At 40.6% G+C, this 22,352-nt stretch overlaps 2 protein-coding genes across 6 annotated transcripts in view; both read right to left on the bottom strand.

Moving 5' to 3' along the window:
* Window positions 1-11,970: 11,970 nt before the first annotated feature.
* KIAA0408 (KIAA0408 ortholog) lies at window positions 11,971-21,443 on the bottom strand. Its single transcript, XM_054196478.1, has 5 exons — window positions 21,309-21,443; window positions 18,185-18,526; window positions 17,779-17,858; window positions 15,074-16,448; window positions 11,971-12,003 (listed from the first exon to the last, which is right to left on the bottom strand). The coding sequence occupies exons 1-5, from the start codon at window positions 21,441-21,443 to the stop codon at window positions 11,971-11,973; spliced, it is 1,965 nt and encodes a 654-aa protein (XP_054052453.1).
* SOGA3 (SOGA family member 3) overlaps window positions 21,435-22,352 on the bottom strand; it is a 43,741-nt gene continuing 42,823 nt past the window's right edge. For 4 of the 5 annotated variants that reach the window (XM_054197142.1, XM_054197144.1, XM_054197145.1 and 1 more), the window contains one exon: window positions 21,435-21,507. The gene's annotated coding sequence lies outside the window, so the exon portion shown is untranslated. The remainder of the gene's footprint in view (window positions 21,508-22,352) is intronic. The other variant, XM_054197141.1, reaches the window with a different exon arrangement.

The following is a 22,352-nucleotide window of genomic DNA, read 5'->3' as shown; positions in this document are numbered from 1 at the left end:
GTCTTGCCAGTGACTCAGCATTCCTCTCCCCTCCTGTACTCTCTAAACTTCAGTGACCAAACTTCTATCCATACTTTTTCTACAGCATGGACCTTTGATGACAAAGCATCAGAAAGCGTAGCAAAAGGGACTTCAGGGTGAATCTAGGAACAAACTGTTGCCAGCAATGTGCTGATCCTTTACGTATCTTCCATACACTGATACAGCGCTGAAATACAAGTCCCAGCATGCAATATCACATCTTCGTCAAAATGTAATATTGGTTGCATAGGAATTAAAAATCTCAGTAATAAAATTTCGATACTTATGACTGTGTGAGCAAACATCAGATTTGGTGTTGCTGCCCCCTGCTAACTGTGTTTGAGGCAACAGGGGGCCTCAAACCCTGCTATTTGGTATAGCAAAATTCAGAAGTCGGCTGGTTCAGAGCACCAAACAGCTACTACATTTGCACCAGAGGAGAAAAAAGGGGATGCAGCATGTTTTGACCGCATCCGGCAGTATATACTGGTATTTAAATCACACAGCAAATATCAGAAGACAGAGTTTGGCATTATGTCTGACCATGCTTGAATAATCAGGTCGGTCTTATTTGTTGCTGTTCCAATCTCTCCTACAAATACTAGCTCCCTTGTTTTATTCTGGTTTACGCAGGCCCCACAACCATCCACAATTTGGCAGCTTCTGCTGAGTTAGAAAATGTCAGCAGGAGAGGGGAGAGGTGATTAAAGAGAAGAGACAGAAACTTTTCCAGCCATCAGCTTGCCTGCCTTTTCAGCGTGCCTTGTGTGAGCTCTGCTGGCAATACCTACCACTTCTTTCTTTCGTTAGGACATCTGATTGTGCTAACCGTGGCTGCCCAGCACTTGATTAAAGATGTGTTTTTAACTGAGAAGAGTGAAATTAAATGCAAGACTTGTATGGATCCAAGACCTTAATCAGAGGCAGGAGAATAAAGTATTGCAGATTTGGAACCTGCTGCATGGAATCTGTTAACTCATACTGACAGTCACAGACCAGTTTTGTTTTGAATCCAATATGCCTTATATGGTAACCTCAGCAATATTTTAATAACTTTATCCACTGCCTTGATAATACGAAGTTCTTTTGATGATGGTCTGCAAGACTGTCAACTGGCCTTTGGTATATCCACATTTTTCTAGAACTAGGACTAACACCAAATTTTGCCAAAGTGTAACTGGGAGATACTTGTTAATCAAAGAATATAATGTTCTTTGCATCTGTTCAGCTCCTTCTGTCGTGGCTCCTTTCCTTAGTATTCTCACAAATTCGATGATAGGAAACGTTAGCTGAAAATTGACCTTAAACACACACAGGGCATGATCCAAGATAGCAAAGACTTCTAATGATTTCAGTGGATTTTGGATTTGTTACTATTCCTTTGCACTGAAAGGGAGTTCCTGTTGTTTCTCTGCTCTGTCCGTAGAGTGACCAACATAATCTAAACAGACCAGTCAGCCAAAGAAAGCATTATTGTAACCATTATTTTGCACAAGGGGAACGAAAGCTGAGGCTCGCACAACTATGCAAGTGCCTCACTCGCTCCTGTAGAAATAAACAAGCTCTAGGTCCCTATTTGAGAATCTCACCCAGTGGCTTGAGCTAAGATCAGCTGAGGCATGTCCTGGTAGATCAAAGAAACTGAGCGCAGATCTCCTAAATCCCAGTCCCATGAATCCATTTTGCTGCTATTTCTGTTCTTTGGATTAAGACCCTACAGATGAACAACAGAAAACTAATTGTAAACATACAGTCGTTAGACCAGAAATGTACATACAGGGATGAACCTCTGTAGAACATAGAACCATTTTGAAAAAAACCAACAAGCCTCTTCAGATGGTGAATACAGAGTTACAGAATTACTTACCAAATGTTACACAATTTGCTGGCTAGAATAAGCTTGACAGTTACCAAAGTACTTGAGATAGTGACCAAATCTCTAAATAATTATTTCCTTGCTAACCTATGAAAGTAACTAAAGGCTGTACCGAACCAGTAAGTTACTCACTGTGAACTGAGTCCAAGCAGAACAAATGGTGCCTCCTTCAATAAGATCTAGCATTAATTTAATACATCTCTGAACTACTTGATATGTTGATACTTCATGTTCGGGGGAGGCAGGGGGAGACATTTAAGGGGCTGAGGCCCCACATAAAGAAGCAGGGTGCAAAGCTCAGAGAACAGGTCTGCCTTCACGTCTTTTCAGCACTCTACCTAGGCACCTGCCCCTTACCCTTGGGTAGCCTGGTACAGATCACTAGGGACTAATTTCTGCCCCCTGCTTGGCTGTTCTGCCTTTGACTATATTACAAATCATCATGTTCCCAGACCCACTGCAGGGTGCATATGGGAATACCTTATATGCTATTTCAGCCCAAGCTAATACATTATCAGATTTGACCAATTCTACTGGGGCAGTGGTGACAGAAAGTCTTCTGTACCATGACAAGATACAGACAAGGATGTGTTAATGGCACAGTAACATATTTGGACTGGAGCACCTCTCTGGGCAGGGAAAATCTGCTTAGGCTGCAGTGCGCAGTGACAGCAAGCTCCACAGTGCTGGCTCGGTAGCAGGTGCCTCCTCTTGCCAGCTGCCTCCCCTCCCTCCGCGGGAGGCACCCACCTTCCCGGGAAGAGCTGCTGAAATGAATCGTGCAAGTGCCTCACACACTTCAGCACAAAATCCGCTAGGTTTTCCCTTCCCCAGCGTTAGATGAGCTGACATCAATCCGAACATTTGGCTTGTAAGGTGGTGGAGGTTTCACCCTTTCCCTCTTGAAAGGGCAGTGAAAAGGAGCATGGCACACCTTACATTGCTACAGCTGCTTCTGCTCTGATCTTCTGCTCCACTTCCTTCCTCCCAGTTCCCCCCAGAAAGTCAAGAGTTTCCTGCTATTTCTTTTTTTCTGCTTCATTTTCCTTCACTTCAAAAATAGGAATGTTAATACTTGCTCCACAGGGCTGCAGAAAACACAGCTAGAAGATAATCATGTACCAGTGCAGTGCTTTAAGATTTAATGTCTCATATCTAGCATGGTCTCACACTGTAAGCTGCTTGTGGGGAGAAGAGTGGTCTTCCCAACCCCCATATTTATGACTTGCCGGATCATAGTTATTTATTCTACCTCCAGACAAAGTCTAGTGATCAGAAGTTCTTATTGTGTGATAGCATTAAATAATTTTGCAGACCAAGACCTGTCTGAAATGATGGAGATGGACGAATGCCCTCTCCTCTTGATCCAACTGAAAGCTAAAAGATGTGTGTGTAATGAAAACCAAATTCTCTGTGTTGCTGCCAAAGAAATGAGAAATTGAAGAATGGCATTTCCTTATTCCTGACCTGCTGCAGCTGGCTTTTCCTGTAATACTCAGTCAACAGTGGGTAATGTCATTGTTATGAAAAACAGTTTTAGTCAACAGTGACTAGGTGTGTACACAGAGCATTTCAGAAAGAGGAGAAGTGAGGCTGTTGGGTTTTTTACTGTGTTTAGGAAAAGAGATGCTGTAAGATTCACCCTTTAGCAATCCTAAATTTGCTATGGGTGGCAAGAAGACCCTTCTTTCTTCCTGCCTTTCTTGGTCAGTAGTAACAGCAAGAAGTTCTGGAACAAAGATGATGACATCAGTATCCATTCGTTGCACAAGTGCTGTTTTCCGTTCAGCTCTGCCAGTTGTTGCTTTTTCAGGGAAGTCATCACAAACCTGGGAATCCAGATATGAACACGGAGAAGTGCCTCTAATGTTCCCCTGTACAAGAGGGAGAGAGCACTTCTTTGGCAATAAGTCATCAGTGCTGAAGCCTGTGCAGCAATGCTGGTATCTGCTTCCTTATTTTAATAGAGATGTCCTAGGTGGGGCTGGAGCTTGGACTTTTTTCCGTGGGGTTTTTTGGTGTTTTTATTGTTGTTCTTTCTCCTGTGGGTGTTGAGGTTCATGGCTTTTACACAGTTTGTCTTACAGGCTAGAGTGGAGATCACCAGTGTGAAATATTGGCAGGAAATTTTGAGCTCCTGAAGTGCTTTGAGATTCACTACAGTCTCTGCACACCAATAATACTTATACACATGTGTAAAAGTTGAAGTTTCTCTCTGCAGTCATTCAAAATTCAAACTTTGTGGAAGGTACCAGGACTGGAATATTAATTTGAGATCTGCTTTTGGATTCTAGGGAGGTTCAAGCAACAATTAGACTAAACCAAAGGTCTAAATTTGAAGACTCAGTTCCTCTTCAACTTTTAATAAATTCCAGTCAGACACAGTTTACATTTGACCCCTGTGTGCCAAGTGAAGGAACTAAATCCAATCATCCTGAATTTGGGAAATCTTCAATCTAATTCAAAGTCCTTTTTCTACAGCCTGTCTTTCTCCAAATCACAGGAAAATGTAGGCAACGAAAAATATGGATATACCAAAACTGTCCCTGTAAAGACAGCTGCAAACCTGTAATGTTTGAACAGAATAGCATGAGAAAGGATTAGGACTACTTTAGCTGAAATGAATGTGAAATGTCTCAACATTTCCTTTCACCGGGATTTTGGTTGGGATCCCAAGCCCAGTGTAACGCCACTGTTTGTTCCAGTTTGGCTAAGACCGATTGTAACTGTGTACAGGCCCCACTGTTGCTGTTTCTATACAGTGGAGTCACAGTTCAAAAGCAAGAAGGAAGCAGCAAAAAAATTGATAAGTGTATATATACTTGTGATGTGTACATATTCCTGTGTATAGACATAAAAGGAAAGCAGGCGCTCTGAATTAGTGAGCTTTGATTTTCTCAAATGTTGCAGATCCCAGAGACGGTGTCTCCAGCATTGCATCAGCCTGGTTCTCCCAGACATATTTAAATGTGTACCTCCTATGAAGCACAGCAGTCTAGACCAAAAGACATATGGGCTGGCACTGAACGGCATCGCAGGCAAAACAGAATATCTGACTACTCACAGAAGGCTGTACAAGCAGGATAGTGCTACTTAAATCACCAGACCGCCGCTATCTTCATTTCTGCATGTTGCAAATTGCTTTCATCATCCACTTTCCACTCACTACAACAGAAACAAGTTGGTTTATTTCCCAGAGCCAAGCTTAAAGAGACAGTTCAGTTCTAAAAACCTTGGTGGGCTGACTGCAGATCACTTTGGCTGGAGATTTTTAAACAGTTTTAAATTCCTCTTGGCCCTTTGTACATCTACTTCAGCTTTTGGCTACCTTCCAATAGGGAATGAGGATTTCTTCACTTTCTGTCCAAACTGCTGTGAAATTTTGCTGTAAAATGAATTAAAATTGCAGAAACCCTTCCAAGAGCTGGTTGAGAGGGAGACAGACTCCCGCACAGAAGAGGTAAAAGCTTTCTCCACACTAAAAAAGCGAAAAAAACCAATAAAACTATTCGGCCCCCAACTGGCTGCCTTAGTGCTTGTTGCAGAAAGACCACAAAAGGCATCTTTCTCTCGCTTCTGAGCTAGTCCGTGGAAACGTCATGTGTTCTGCAGGTCTGGAGGCCTGCAGAAGAGAAGCTGGAAAGTGAAGAGAAGCTTCCAGGCAGCTATTTTTACCAGGCCTACTTCTCTTTTCCTTGGGTGGTTGCATCTTCACCTCCTAATGGAAGGAGGGGGAAGGAAGGAGTAAAACTACAGAGAGGAGAAATGGAAGTTCAGCTTCCCTGCATGGACAATACTGTTTAATTTTAAGCTGTTGAAGTCTCATACCCATGTACAGGGAGACCAGTACCTGCCATTTTGCAGTGCCTAAGCTAGAGGATTTCTTTGACTACCTCTATTTCCACTTTCTTTTTTTTTTTTCTTTTTTCCTGCAGTACAAGAGGCAAAATCAGGATCAGGGCTTGTACGTTAGGCTTACAATATTTGGAAGCAAAAGGTGACATGCACAAGCACATTTTTTTCATTAAAAGCTTTGATTGCATTTACTTATATGAAAATAGGCTTTCAAAAACTACTGGTTCCCATTAAGTCACATGTTGTTTTTAATGTAGTACCATTCTTGGGGAGGACTCTGTTTACATACAATATTAGACATCATTTATCTGTATATACTATGTATCTGCCTGTCGTACTCATATACGCAGTAAATGGTGTCTTACAGCACAAACAGCTGCATAGGACACTGTGGGACTTCCTGGAGGGAAAGTTGCTAAGAGCTCTCATATATATATATATATATATATATTTAGATATATACACACACAGAGAGATGTGACAGTGTAGGAGACAGCTTGTGAACATCTTATCTCCTTTGGTAGCCAGCTACTTCTCTGACTAGACATTTTGGTTTCAGAACTCCCTGTGTAACTTCTTACCAGCAATAGCTTGGGTAGCTCGGGTAGCTCAACTGCCTTCAAGTGATTTTGAAAAAAAAATAAATTCCAATCTCCCCAAACAATCAGAGTATCTTTGTGGAAACTGGGATTCGGCAAAGAAACAAGCAGCCCACAGGCACACATATCTGTGGTGCACTTCCATCAATAGTATTTTAAGCAGCTCTGCATCATATATGGTGCCAGAATATATGACCTGTTGCACATATCTCGTGATACAGAAAGATGTAGAAGTAAAACTCAGTATGCTTTTCTGTGTCACCATGCCAGCTGGCAGTGTCATGTTTTCAGAGTTCACATATGAGTGCAATTTTCTTTAATGAAAGTCCTTCTCTACTGTGAATATGATTTGGTGGCGCCAGAAATTCTTCCAGCTGCAGTAAACCAGGGAAATTTGAGGGTCACTGGCAAAAGACTATGCAGGCACATCTGCCACGGTTGCATGCCTCCAGTTGGAGGGGCAATCAAAACCAGACTCCTTAGCATTAAGATCCCTGCGACACATTAGCAAGTTAGTAGAAGTCTATGCATCCACTGAGACTGAATATTCAAGAACCTCTGGCTTTCCCGGGGTGACTAGTCAAGGGATTTTAGCTTACCCATTAAATATCAGCCAGTACAGCTTGCCTACCTGTATTACATGCCTTAGACATGCGTGCAGTGCCTGCTGTCTTTCCCCCAAGTCATATTTGGATCATATCTACTCTGTAGTAAAGGGAAACATTATGATATGCAATACAGGAGTAGATTTTGGGCTCACACATTAGATAATCTGATTTAGAAGTGTAAGAGGTATGGACCTTACCCTATAGTGGCATTTTTCAGTGAATCTTGGCCATACACACACAGACATGTGCCACTAGAAGGAATCAAACTCTGGGCCCTTAAACAGAAACATTGTGGTTACTAGAAAAAAGACATAAAACAGCAGCCCCTGGATAGGTACTTGGAAAGCTATACAAATAAATACTAATTGGTATATTGCAATCACTCCCCCCCCCCACACACCTTGATTTCCCTCAAAAGTAGTAAGGGATTTAACACTACGTGACAACAAGACATGGATCTGATCTGATCCATCTGATCCAGGAGATGCCTCATCCTAGGGCAGGCTCTACTTCTTTGCTCCCCAGCTGTCCCTAGAGTAGGGCATCCTTCTGCAAAAGACCATAAGACTGTGATTTTGTCCCAGTGTGGTAAAAATCATCCATCCCTCCAGAAAAGACCATAAGGTTGTATTTTTGTCCCAGTCAGGTAAAAAGCATCGTGTACTGAGGACTGAAGTTGCTTGTAGTCTAGTCACATTGCTTGGCACAACCAGTGGAGTTGAGATACAGCCTGGCTCTTGTACTGAAGAACAAGGTTGGTTCAGATTTACGTTCCAGGAATCTCCCATTTCAGCAGTGTGACAGAGCGTGCCCTTGTGCAGCGCTGGGGATCTAGCGTGGGTGGAAGACACAATATGTTGTGCATTCCACAGTGTTCATGCTGTGAGAACCATCATGGACCTGCTGATAAAACCAACTGCTGCCACAGAAAGGATTAACAAATGAGACTTGAGCATTCTTCAATAACCACCATGCCATCAAATATGGGAAGTGGAAGGACTGGTGTTAATCTGACGTTACTAACACCAGCCTTTCAGTAACTCTTGCTATTACGGGCTCACAGAACAGGAAAAGTATACATCCAAAGATGCTCATTGAAAAAAAGACAGTACATTACTGTAAGTTTCAGGTGGTAGGAAGTAGGCAGCACAGAGGGATCTTCCATCAGAAGCAAACAACTAGCCACAACATTTACTACAAGTTTGCACCCTCCTCTTTGATTCTTCTGTTTTCTTTCTGATTTTTATTTGCACACTTTCACTTTGATCATATTGAGGGTTCGATCTCTCTTACCCCACGGAAATTCAGATACAATTCTTTTTAGAGTAACATAGATAGCAAGGCACCCTTAGGTATGAGCTCCCATAGCCACACAGCAACTGGATCAACCGTACATACCAGAAACACATCTCTGCTGATGCAAGTAGTTTGCAAAACAGAAAAGGTGTGAGGGAAAGGGGTAGAAGCAAACCTCAAAAGGAGATTAATCATCATTTCAAAAAACAAGAGCACAGGTTTTGTATAATGTATGCCACTAACAGTTGATGAAGAAAGTGCATTTTCAGTGAAGCAAAACAATAGATCAAGACCTAGTATATTTGTGAATGGCAATAGTAATATCAGCACTTTTTAGAATAAGCTGTCCAAAAAATATTTTGACTGTGGTACAAATAGAATGATATGGCATATACATATAGAACAATGGCAATAAACCACATGAAAATATATATCCACTGGGAATTGAGGAGGAGTGGAAAGGCCAGAGGTAACAAGGGGCTTTGAATTAGTGCATTTAGAGCAAATGCATTCTGCCTTCCAGTTTAAAGAGCATGTACACAACAAAGACACCATTGCAGATTAGTCCAATAGAGAATATCAGCAGTATAGTGGCTAGAGTTGTATATTACAGATCTCAAAGCCAAAGAAATTCTTTGCATAGCAGCACCGTGAGAATTGCATAAGTTCTTGCGTGCTAGGAAATTTAGGCATGGTCCAAAAATAACAGAAGTCTAAGGGAAATGGCCTGGCTGCTGCGTTGCTGTAGATCTTTGCTAAAATGCCGTTGAAGCCATTTGGATACAAAATCCCTATTTACAGAAACAATTTTTAAAATAGACAACCAGAGAAATAAATTGGTGCTCTGAATGCTCTGGAAAATTATATTACACTGATTGCCAGTTCTTTGCTATATATAACAGCTAACTCCCTTACAGTATGTGTAATAGTGACAGGTAATTGTGTTGTCGATGGAGAACAAGCAAAGTGCATCCCTTCAGCAACATTTTAAAGATACACAAGAAGTGTATCACTGGCACTGGAAAGATAAAACATTTAGTGGAAACGTACTCTGAGTTTGAGGAATGATATCCAGAGGTTTTAAAGGAATTTTTTTTTCCTCTACTCCTTCTGCCTCTAGCAGAGGCTCAGAGTCAGACCAGTTTTCTAGCCTTCAGCTGGCCTTCTATATTGCCTATGTCGATAAAGTCTAACTGACTCTTCTCTATGTGTTTCTACTCTGCCAAACTCCTCTATAAAAGGGTTTCAGGGAAAGATTATGGCTTCATCTCCCAGCATGAGGGAGAATGATGCTTTCTCTCAACTGAGTACCATCAGCTGATTCCTAGTGACATCCTCATTTCAATGGGCAGCTGGCTCTGTGTGTGCAGAGAGTTTGAAAACTCCTTGCTGCATTTATTTCAGTACTAAAGCCCACAAACATGCAATAAAGAGAGTCTTAGACTTGTTCAGAGCACAAGTAAGAAGAACCTATAGCTGCATTAAGACTTTAGACAGCGTCTGGAGGAATAATATTAAAAATCTATTTTAAAAACAGACTTAAAAAACTCACCGCTTCCATAGGTGACACTAGGATTAATAGAAAAGTCAAGTTATATGTGTGTGTGTGTGTGTTTCTGTGTATAGAGAGTCTCTTGCTTCAGAGCTTCCAAGGTAACTATACTTCCTTGTCAGAGATAACATGGGGGAAACCCGAAAGTCTTGCCCCTATAGCAAATAAGTGCAATAAAGCCATTACTAGGGTTCAGTAATCACACTTCCGGGAACTAAAAATTTCACCAGCGTGCACTGGCCCTGTTACAGTTGAAGAGAATATTTAAACAGTGTCAGTGGTAATTTTCTAAAATTGGTATGTCCAAATAGCCACCTGCAGACCAAAATCACTGGTTTTGATACTTTTGGGCCTCAGAACCAATGTCTGTAATTCGACGGACACAGAAAATCTTGACAAAATGGACTTGTCCTCGACCTTATTAGTTTATTTCAAAAACCTTCTGTTCATTAAACTTACATACATCAGGGAATGTTGTAAGTATTTGATCCTTTCTCTGTTATTCAACAATGTGATTTATGTCAAAGGCAATCAAGGAAACTGAAGGGAACTAAAGAAACTCCTTCACTGATGAATCAAGGGAAACACTTTTATAGTTACATATTTCAAACAAAAGTGCACCACCGTTTTTCAGAATAAAACTGCTTAACTTTACCATGAAGGTAATTTAAAGAAGTTTTATTGCAGTCAACACTGACTGAAAAGAAGAACCATTTTTCTACAATTCTATCTTATTACCCTTTCCTCAGCCTTAGGCATTTAAAGCTGCTTAGCTACGTAGGCATTTAAAAGGTCAATTTGCAAGGCATTTTGGTTTGCTAATTTCCACTGTTAGCTAGACTCTTAAGCCATGTTCCAAATTCTCTTATGAATCACCTCTAATTTTTTCTAGTTCTAAGGAAGTTAATGGAGTGTAACCTCTAAATTAGGGCAAACAGGCAAATTTATAGTACCCTTGATTTTTCACTCAAGCACACAGATTTTTGTCTCTATCCAAACTTTAAGATTTTCTTCAAGATTTTCTGTCCTTGTATCTTTTTGAGCCATAATTTTGCAATAAAGTCTGAGTAAATTTTGATGAATTGTTGATCTGTTTGAAGCCTTCATATATTGTTGTGGGATTTTCCCACCACTCACACCTAGAAAGGACCAGAAGTCTAGATTGGGCAAATTACTCTGAGCGTGTTTTTGCCATGCAGGCAGCTACAATGGCATGATAAAGTGGGATTTATGGCTTTAATGCCTGCTTGCTCCAATACTGGCATGCCTGAAAAGTTACTGATACTACCATACATGCTATATTGCTCAGAACACATGGCCTCCTGTTTTCTCTCTCTGCAAAACTGAAGTCGTGCAGAAGAAAGAAGAATAAGGCTCTGAAAGGAAGGAAAAAGGTGTGGATTCTCATGACTGGAGTAGGACAATAGATCACTATCAAATTAAGCACAACTAATTTTCCCTATTTTGCCACACATACAATTCACTAGGACAAAAGCCTACACTCTCTCCAAAATCCTTTTTACATTCACATAAGAAGATGTGCACATTAATGGATCCTGGGATGATTTTTGAAATTCCTTTGAACACGCTATGTTTCTCCAGGAGAAGAAGAAAAGTTGCAAGGCAAGATCAGGCTGATGTTGAAGAAGTGCCTCTTTACTCCTTTTAACCTAGACATGCTGTTTAAAGGTAACGTTTGTCATCATTACCGCCCTATGCATCCAGCAACAGCCTAGAAAAGGGTGCAAAAATTCCAGGATGAAGGACACTGTCTTTCTGAAAGTTCAGCAAGAGTCTGGGTAGCATCCATATTTCTTTCACGCTGTGGGAAGGAACAAGCCAGGCTCTGTGCACATCATTCAGATGGCCCATGATACCGAGTCAAGTGATGGCAAAAACATACTTCCAACACCATGTGTCTAGGATTTCGGGCACCATAGTGATGATACCTCAATGCAATATTTCTGTGTGAGATGCAGCTTGTTGCCAGAGTGCAAGTAAACTTCGTAACCGACTGCCACGAGTCAGTCCAGGAGCAGTAAATTAGCAAGTGGCTCAGGCACTCTAGTCTAGGAGAAGAGTAAAAAAGGAGTGTGGCTGCAGCACTGGGAACAACAATGGTCCTTGTTCTCCTGCCTTGAGTGAAAATAAACAAGTCCATTGTTATCGGACTTTGCCAAAGCTTAAAGTATAACGCTAGAAGGAAAAATAAGTTTTACAGAATTGAGCATATACAACCCTTTTTTTCCCTTCATAAATTGTATGTTACACCAGTTGAAACTACCGAAGTGTTTACAGTATGCTATACATATAATGGCACATTTAAGCTTTTTAAAGGGATTGGAACATTTCAGGAATGTCTCTGGTGCTGAAAAAGGCTAATGTATTACAAATCATATAATATTTTAATTCAGAAAAAATATGTTTGGGTATTTTGACCTAGCATCATAAGGATTAGGAAACCGAACGAGGATGCCGTGAAGCATGACTGACGAATCAGTCGAGCTAGTCTGCTTCAGATACATATTGTGCAAGGCATTATCGCTGCAGTCAGTCACAAAAATGCATATTTAGTTTTGTACATTAAATACTACACCTGTGAACCTATGTAAAAGATATACAAAATATAAATGTCATCAGGACTGTATATTTCAAACTTTTTAAAATAAACACAAAGTATATATATATATGTAGGCATATAGGTTGTAATTTCAATGTCAACACTAGCACAGTTTGTCTCTTCTAAATACAGACCTGTATACTTCCTAGTCCAACACATGCACCTACGAACACATGATCATGCATACAGCTTTACGTTCTGCTGTTTGCAGAAGAGTCAGAATATACAGCACTATACATTGTTTCAACTCAAAATTGATTGGCAAATTAAGGAAGATGCCATTCAAAAGAAATTCCTTGTGAGCTATTACCAAAGAAAACAGAGAAAACCAGGGGTATAGTTATTTCATCTCAATAAAAACACTGAAGACTGTGGTGATGATGACCTAGGATTCAAAACGCTTTGTCCGGCATGTGGTGGGGGTCACTCTTGGACAAGATACAACAGTGTAGAGCTGGTTGCTCTAACACATACCAAACACGGTTACAATGAGGCGCAGAGCTTTCACGACACCATCCAACCCAGTTCTGGGTTCAGACTACTGAGGTCTCTGACCGAAAGGAGACAGAGCAGTTGTATGCCGTTCTTCTCACAGCAGGCGGTGCTGACGGTGATCTGGATGCCCATCTGGAAGGCAAGCGTCGATTTGCTGGCCGAGCAGGCCGGGAGAAACCCTTCCCACTTGAGCATTTAGCTGGCACAGATATCTAGAACACAAAGGCAACTCCTTGCTTTAACAAGTTATGGCTTTTGCAGAATGCAGCGGGAATGTAGGAAGACATTTGGGCTGACCTCAGAACAGGTGCTCTGAAGCTATTAAAAGGAGCACAGTAATGCACAGAATGCAAAAGAACAGCTATTTCTATGTATAGGGATTGTCACATCAGTTGCAGTTTAAAATATATGGAGCCAAGTGTCAAGACACAAGGAAAGGTATAAAATGTTAATGCAAGCCAAAACTGACATTCACTTCTCATTTCTTTTCATTTTTGGAAGATTTTTGTCAATGAACACTGTATACTGTTCTAAAGGTAGAACTCGGAATACCATCTTACATTACTGGAGTATGATCTATATACTTTTCAAGTATTTTTTGATAGATCCTATTTCAGCAGTCACATCTTGCTAAGAACTCTGTTTCCATGAGTGCAATGTGAAGCTCTTTACACTTGGTAACGAATTCAGAATGGTTATGTATTAATGCGGTGACATGTCTACATGCAGAGCCTTGTATATACAGGAAAAGCAACAGATTTCAGTCATGGCTACAGTCATGTAAATTTGAAATAATAAAAATAAACCAAATGTCTCATGCCATTTGTATTTCTTTAAATCTTTGTGATGTGAATGCTGCTGGACCTAAAATGGTAGCCCCTAATCAGGCAATATTCTACACTTAGTTTGTACAGATAGAAAAGACAACATAAAGTATGAACCTATGGAGAAAAAAAAATCCAATTGGCTTAGTAAAGTTTTTATGGGCTTACATCAATGTAAACGCAGTCATTATCTAGTCATTATTTCTTCCCTACATATTCATTGATGAAAATTTGTTTTCCTATCAAAAGTTCATTGGTTGAAAAAGAAATCAGAAGGTTGATTTTTCCTTTCTTTCTGTGCTGTAGTAAAGATGTGTCTGCTAAGCAAGACGTTGCATCACTGCCAGGCTGTCAGAAAGACATGCAGAAGAAAATCTGCATGGTCAGATTCTCAGCTGTTTAAATCCACATAACTCCACTGGTTTGTGAATTCGTGACAGTTTAAAGCATACCAGCTGACAGTCTGAAGCCATTTAAGTTTCTCGGCTCCAAACACATTTGCCTTCTCTTTTTTAAGACAGTAAGGGGCAAATCTCTTTGTTTTTATTGGCCAAGGAGCTCTTCAGGAAAAATTATTTTTCCATCTTTCGGCCTTTTACAGAACCTGCAACTTATAGTGCATTTTCAAAACCATCCGTTTCTCGTTTCATTAAGAAATAATGTTGGTAAAAGCATTATTTCAAAACTTCTGCAAATAAAATTCAGCCAAATATAAATTAATTCGTTATGCCATACTCTTCTGTTTCTGTGAGGCTATGCTTGCATATATAGGAGAAGCCAGGAACTGAGGCATGAGTAAGAGGAGGTCGCTTTGTTGCTGTAAATTTTATGGAGCCACAATACCCCTTTTCATAGACAGTTCCAATGAAATTCTGAACCAAGCAGCACCCTGGATGCTGAACAATGCTGTCTAAGCCCTCTAAGATTGTGACATGTCCAAGTGTGCTCAAGCCTTTTGGGAAGGCTTATGAAATAATTTGTCAGCTAAAGGAAGGAGGGAGGGAGCGAAAATCGGATCGCAGTTCTCACTAGTTCAATCCTTGAATAACTGCACTGCAGTTAAAATCTAGCTTCACACAACAGCAGCAGAGACTAAAATCTGGCGCACGTCTACATGCTTCTGCCCTCCCCTGTTATCTTCTTGTCCTCTCTATTATCCCTCCTCTATTGTCTTCAGAGGAAACACTCTTGATTCATCCTGATTCTAGCCTAAAGTGTCTATTTTTACATAATTATTTACAATACCATGTTAGCCTGCCTCATTTTAGAATCTGAAGCTTGGTATGAAACTGAATTATTTTGTTCTTGCCATTCTTATGAACCTTACCTCTGGTAACTTCTGTCTTTCTTTTCCTTGCTTGAGTTGCTGCCCAATATGCTTGGCTGAATTCCTCGGAAATTCTTGCTTTCCTTGCTCAATCTGGAGCATTTCTAAATACTGACTCAATGTCTCACAACCCCCATCGGTGAATTCAGAATTTGCCTGCATCCACTTATCTTTGCAGCATTTTGCATTACATGGAGAAGTCACTGCTGCTTTTTCATAGTTTTTCAAAAGCTTTTCAACAACACCATAGTTCGACCTTGAGTCAGCTGAACGCGGGCGACCGGATAAATTACTTGGTCTCCAGTCATGCTCGTGAAGCATGTGCCTATAGCCACTAGTATTTGGAAGTCCATTTATTTGCTTTTGTTGCCCTGCCGTTCTGACAGCTTTGCTGGGGTTGCTAGTTTCTTTCTCCTTTGCCACAGAGCATTTGGGATTTGAAACGCAAGTTGTATTTACAGTTTCTGTCCTGCTAATAGCAGAGTCATACAGTGGGCTGCAGGGTTTGTGATCTTCTGATGCTGTTCGAGGCACCTGGTTTTCTTGCAAAGCATTGTTACGTTTATCTGTGTGAAAGACAGTCCGGTTAAACTCATCGATCTTTGCTGCTAAAGTTTCATTTCTTTGGGTCTTTCCTAAAGTATACCTAGAGTCTTCCAAAAGATCATTGTGCAGGGTAGCAGGGACATAGAAGTCATTACTGTAATAAGGGCTGCTGTGAGACTTGGGATTTTGTTTCTGGTGCATCTTGTTGCTTTGGGCCATATTTCCATCTGAACAACTCTTTTGGGCTGACAGTGGGGAAGGTTCACTTTTATTGTCTTTTCCAAGTTTGCCCACATCGTATGCCCACGTGTTGTGGCAGAAACTTGTTGGTACATTGCACTCATTTTTAGTTACTGGTATTGAAGCAGTTACCATCACAGGACCTTTCACAGACTGCCCTTCATTTGCACAGACTGCTGCAGATTCATTCTGGTTTATAGGTGAAGGATTCATTGGTTTCCTTCCACTCCTACAGTCCTGAGCCTTGCAATTGCTTTTGATGCCTGGATCTCTCATTGGTGCTTCACAAAGCTGCACAACTGCAGAAAGTGAGTTTGTTAGGTGCCGAGAAGTGCTCCGTGGAGGAACTGGTGGAGCTTCTTTCTTTTGCCAAGGTCTGAAGTCTGTTCCTCTGTCACCAGTAAGATCACTGCAAGGAATGTCCTTCAAAGCCTTGGTGGAGCTCATCAGATTCTTCCTGTTATTATGTTCCTCTGTTTCAAAAGCAACTGAAGTCTGTGATTCATTGCTGGACACATCGTTCATGTCAGGCAGAATAACTGTGTTTTGCGTTTCCTCAAATTTCCCCAGGAAAGGAAGTGACTTCATTCTGGAAATAAAAGGCAAGGTGTTTTAGGGATGAGCAATAAGGGTAATCCCCCAGGGGACTGCAGCATGGATTCGTTCTCCCTGTGAGCAGGTGTTTTAACACTGGCTGCTTAAAAAGATTTAGGAGCAGCTTTGCTGCAGCTGATACATCCAGATATTTGAAATACACATGAAGAATTTGAAGAAAGCTCACCAAAAGGAATCATGTATTCCTTTCCCTTGCCACTAAAATTCCTTTGCTGAGTTTTTGTAGATGATTGCTTGTTTTCTTACCTATCCTACAGTAAGGACAGTGGATCTTGTGAGTTCTGATGACTACAGTGAGAGTCTACCTATCTATGAACTGAATGAAGAAAGCTTTAGGACATAGTGCATCCCTTGTGTAGGTTTCCTAACATTACCTGTGACAGTAGAGACATGTCTTTTGAGATCTGTTCAAAAATCACCTTTCTCAGCTAGGATTTAGAAACTATGCATCAGCTATGAATCTATTTGCTTTAAAGATACAAACACTAACCCAACTACAATAATAAATTGGTGACAAATAGCCAACTGATTGCATGGGGGAATGTAAGAAGTCCCTCTGCTCTTTGGGAGCATCTGAGAAGAGTTTGCCATGATGCAGACCTCCATGGGGTCTCAGCATGGCTGGGACACAGCTTTTTGCAGTCTTTTTCATGGTATGCACCACAGGTTCAGTCTTACCTTCTGAGACTTTCTGCACAACTCGAGAAGAAGACTGTTGTTTAGCTTGCTAAAGCAGACCATGAATATTGAATTTTTAACAGATGGCGGAATGTTCATTTGCCATGCTTTTCAGGGTCTGGCTTACCATCTTTCCATTAGTACAAATGTATGGTTGATCTTGCTTCTCTTGCCTTCTTTGCACTCTTGGATTGTCAGTCCCTGACACATCCCCCGCACTTAAGGCTAGATCTGGGTTTAATGTAAGAAACCTCCCAGCCTAACAAACCCATACAGTGCCATATAGAACTGCATGGAAATGGGACCAGGGCAGACAGTAATATGTGTTCAGTTTCCCAATCCTCTATATAGCCATTAGAAACAAGTACAATTTCATCTCGCATAAATACTAATTTCATTTTGTGGGTTCTATAGATAAACTCTGTTTTGCTAGTAAAACGTGGCCTTATATCATATTTCAGTATATTTCATTTGAATGTTTTATGCTGAGCACTGAAACACTAGGAGGATAGGAACTGCCCAACTCCTAATAAATTCAACAGCAAACCCCGCTTCAGAGTGAACAGGAGCACAGTCTCATTAATCATTTTCTTCCTCTAATATAAAGAGTACCAATATGTTTTTACCTTCTGTGGTTGGACTTCTTTCGAATTTCTTCTTGATAGCTGCATAATTCTTCACTGACTCTGGCAAGTTCTTTAAGAGCCTTTATAAATATAAAAACAGTCCTTTAATATAAGCCTTTTAAATGATATCTCCAGAATTATTTTGAAACTTGTGGTGATTTGCATTTAAGACTCATAGCAGAGGAAAGCAGCACAAGGCAAGATACAAAAATGCCCCCAAGGTATGAATGGAGTTAAAGAGCATGCTGTTAACACATTTGAACAGTGGGAAGGCACTCATCAATAGCAAACTGAGGAGAAAGTAGAGAGCTGGAAAGCTAAAATCAGGTATATCAGTTCTTTAGGTTAACCTGGCAGTCCAAACCCCTCAGTATTTTCCTCACACTTGTAACTGAAACATACTTACTACATTGAGATCACCAATATAATTCTTGGCATTTTTCTTGGAAGTTTTGATGCTGAGGCTGTCTTCAGATTCCTCATGGTTCTCAAAGGCCAGACTGTCCATCAACAGAGTATTGTTTCTGCTCTTGGCTCTGGTTTCTTTACATTCGTGTCCTGTTTTACTGAGCAAACTCCCTTTTTCCATCCTGTCATTTGCCACGTTGTGTTGATGGTTCAGTTCCACTGTGTCACTCTCTTTCGAAGTAGGGGAATGCATGGACAGCTGCAGCATCTTGCTCTGAATGGTCTTGTTATCATGGACATTCATATTGCTCTCCCTTCTAAGTTTTACCTCCTGGTAAAGCTGAAAAAACAATAGAACCTTCTATTAAATCATGGTACTGTGATAAACACTATGGTAAAAGAACATATTAATCTTCTATTTTGAACGATGCTTCACTCAGTAGCATCAAGTAGAAAGATTTTATACATGTGTTAGTAGAAAAATGTTGAGTCACACAGTGTGATAGTTCACAGACTGTTACTGTCACAGGATGAGGAAAGGGCTGTAACTGTTCACAAACTTTTTGCCATGGTTTTAATGTATGGCTTCCACCCATAGGATGGGATTGGAAGAGATCTGACGAGGCCAACGGCGCTGCCTTGAGCCAGAAGCTGTATGGTTGTCATCAAGTAATACCAGCACACAATGTGGTGGATACAGCCTTGATCTGATGGATGAGGAATGGGAGGGAATGGGAGGGAGAGAGAGGGCTCTGGTTATCTTACAGCCTGTTAAAGTATATTAGTTTCGGGAGGGGAAGTGAATTCTCATCGCATGCAGCGCTATCTGCACCAGACCAGACTCTTCTGGTTCTCAGGCAAATGGAATTCTTCCCTACGACTGGAGTGATAAATCAGTACTGCAGAATGGTATTATGTGGCAATGTGCTGTCACCCTCTTATCTTCTTTTGGGCTAACTGCTGAGATCCAGTGGCTTCATTGTTAAATGAAAAGGTGTTAATTCCTGTCACCCAGCACATTCAAACTAGGGAACTGTGATAAATTATAAATTAGAAAAAATAGCAACATCATAAAGGCCTCTTCTGCTTACACTATAATTTCCAGTGCCAAGAATCCCACGGCTCTTTATAAACATTCATTCTTAACTTGCTCTTATGAAGAAAGGGCAGAGCAGGCACCTCTGAACAGCCATCTGCCTGCTCTCTCACAGTGCATGAGGCCATCACAACATCTTTTGGAAGGGCAGTGAAAAAGAATAACAACATGAAGAACATGTGGCCATTTCATGGGTAGTGCTGTGGATTAGAAGTATTCTCACATTCAGAGACTTGACACTTGACCTTATCCTGAGCTTTCAGATTTCACTCCCAAAGCCCAGCTGCTCATGGAACCTGGGGGCTGAACTTCTGTCATTTCCAAGAAATAAGGGCTTCATATGGACTCAGCATATCAGTAAGAAGAAAGGATACCACCTCATAACTCTCAACAATATCATCTCCTAAATCATGTAAATCCTCCTGGAGGAATCCAGGAATTAAGTTAGGGTTTGGTGGGCTAGAGAAAACTACTGAATAAAAATACAAGCTGATAAGGTAGCACAAGATTTATAGAGGAAATTCCTCTACAGATGATGGCATTTAAAATGTATCTTCCTTTTTCTCCAGCCATGTGGCTCTTGGTGAAGAAATGTCAGGCAACTGAAACCAAGGGCAGCTATATAGACAGCTTAGGAGGGGACCTTGAGATGCTGATAATTTTGGGGTATCATCTGCAGTTTTGTCTGGTCCTGCTGTACCCAGCAATTTGCTTCATTCTCTTCCCCTCAGCCCCATTCCATTCTTTATCTCTTTTTCTGTCACTGTCACGCTTTCCTAATCCATATGCTAATAAAGAACATGGGAAAAACATGGTCTTTCCACCCATTGTCAGGACTACCAATATCCAGAATACCTTTTCACAACACATTATCATCATGTCAAAACAGCTCATATACCTAACAAACTGAAATTCAACAGAATTCACAGAAATCACATTACTAACTTTTGAAGCACTCTCATCTTGGTGGTGAAATTAGGTAAGATTGCACAGAAGTGTCCTAACACAAAAGACAAAATGTGGCAAAGACTATCATACCAAAGTCTGCAAGAATTTCAGGTAAAATCTAAGAGAGCTGACATTATGGAGTTATGCTGCAGGCTGGTTTAACGGGCAGTGTATGGCTGCAATTCATTTGGCTTTCATAATTTTCCTTCTCATACTTTCATGCGAGCAATCTCTGCCATACATTCCTGTGTTGCTCAGCCACAGGATGGTGTTGGCAGCCAGCAAGCAAAACTACTCCATGTGTATATTCGAATGAAAAATGTGGAAAACTCAGAGGTGAAAAAAATTGCTTCTACACGTTGCCAAAGCAGATTCAATTTATGCATTACAGAGCGCCAGAGGGTTCTGCTGCAGGGACAATTTGGGGATAAAAGAATCATAAATAACTACCCAAACTATTTCTGGAAGGAGATGCATTAGAAATGGCAGGGAGTGAGTGTTTGTTAGTACGTGTAAACAGAAGTGGTGTCAGGATTTTCATACTATTTACTGTAGCTCTTTTCTCTACTAAAAGCTGTCCATAAATGGAACAGGTTCTAGCCAGAATGCAGCGTATAATGTATGACCTTCTTTTTAATATTACCATTTACCCCAGTAGACCTATGCCGTCTAATTCCTTTTTGCCAGAGAATTATGATGCCTAGATTTTTTATTACTAAATATGCATTTTCCTAAACCCCATATACATAGTTGTTCAGCATGTACTTGAAAAAAGCATGTATAATACGAGCAGTGTGGCTCAGTATATACCGAACTGGCAGCAGTATATACAGCCAACGGCACCATAGCAAATTTCACAAAGTGATATTTAACTTCCTGCTTCGTATTCATGGCTATTAAATGAGAAATTGCAAACAGTGCTTAACCCCAGGTTTTGCATCCTACTGTCAGTTACTAGAAATTTCCAGTGACAGATAAGATATAGGATATCATTCAGAGAAAAAAAAAAAATTGAAGCAACCCTAGTCACTTCACCCCAAGTGAAAATGTTAGTGTTCAGAGTTCTGTTTAAAACTACCTCTTCTATTTTCTTCTGCATGACCTTCCATTGACATTCCCATTCTTTCCTTTCGTTGTCAAATCTCTCCAGCAATTCCATCTTCTCTTTATTCCAGTTCCTCTCAGTATTCTCCAGTTGTTTACGCAGGTCCATGGTTACAGCCTGTGTAACAGCAAGAAGACAGCTCTGCTTTTTTTCTTTCTTCCCTGAATGTTTCCTGGAAGTTTATCAGAATAAGTTTTACTTGTGTTTGATTCTAGCTTTCACGGGGAAAAAAACCCCAAGCAAACCCCCCAGATAATTAACTGAAATGTGCAGGACACAGCATCACACAGTTGCATGATATATACGTGGAGTGTGACTGGAATATGGACAAACTAAGCATTATAGGACACAAACCCAAGGTCAGAGAGGCCCAATCTGGAAAGGGGAGGAGGTACATGCATCTGGCATCATAGAATTCAGGAACATCTGCCACAGTGGGCTCTGTACGGTGGTCACTTTGCATCTTTGCCACTACTCTTCACTATAAACCCGTTTTCAATGAAATTCGAGACTGCATGATATTGCATGGCACTTCAGGGCCTTGGGATCCTGCAACGTCTGCCCTTGAGGGTGAAAGCTATTTTTACATTTGTTCAAAAGACAACTGCAAGTGTAAAGGTATCATGTTTGCTCATGCACTCCTTTCACACATGCGTGTGGCACGACAAAGACTGTGACATTCTTTTGGCAATTGAAGACTGTAAACTCGATACATGCAGAAAATTCTCCTGGCTATATGAATGCTGTAGAATATATGAAGGAAAACAGGACAGGAAAGATAATAACCAGTAACAAGCTTACATATAGAGTAGAAAGCATAATTCTACTATATAAAGGACTATAGGTCACTATAAAGAGTTCATATATTTTGGATTTATAAATCTAAATCTATAAATGTTAGTTCCAGGACCAGCACAGGGAAAACTAAGAACTATTCTCCAATGGCACTATCTCTAATCTAGTTCAAAAACTTGCTCAGAATATTTAACTAATTTTTGCTTCAGTTTCTCCTTCCTC

The sequence above is a fragment of the Rissa tridactyla genome, chromosome 3 (genome assembly GCF_028500815.1).
Source record: "Rissa tridactyla isolate bRisTri1 chromosome 3, bRisTri1.patW.cur.20221130, whole genome shotgun sequence".
NCBI lineage: Eukaryota > Metazoa > Chordata > Aves > Charadriiformes > Laridae > Rissa > Rissa tridactyla.
The sequence above is the reverse complement of the archived record's forward strand: the minus strand, read 5'-3'. Positions and strand labels throughout refer to the sequence as shown.

Coding starts and splice junctions, on each gene's coding strand:
- KIAA0408 (XM_054196478.1), bottom strand. CDS start 21,443: ATGGACCTGCGTAAACAACTGGAGAATACTGAGAGGAACTGGAATAAA. Junction 16,449..17,778: donor AAGAAGTCCAACCACAGAAG/GTAAAAACATAT, acceptor TTTTATTTCCAG/AATGAAGTCACTTCCTTTCC. Junction 12,004..15,073: donor AAAGACAGAAGTTACCAGAG/GTAAGGTTCATA, acceptor TTTTCCTTCTAG/CGTTATACTTTAAGCTTTGG.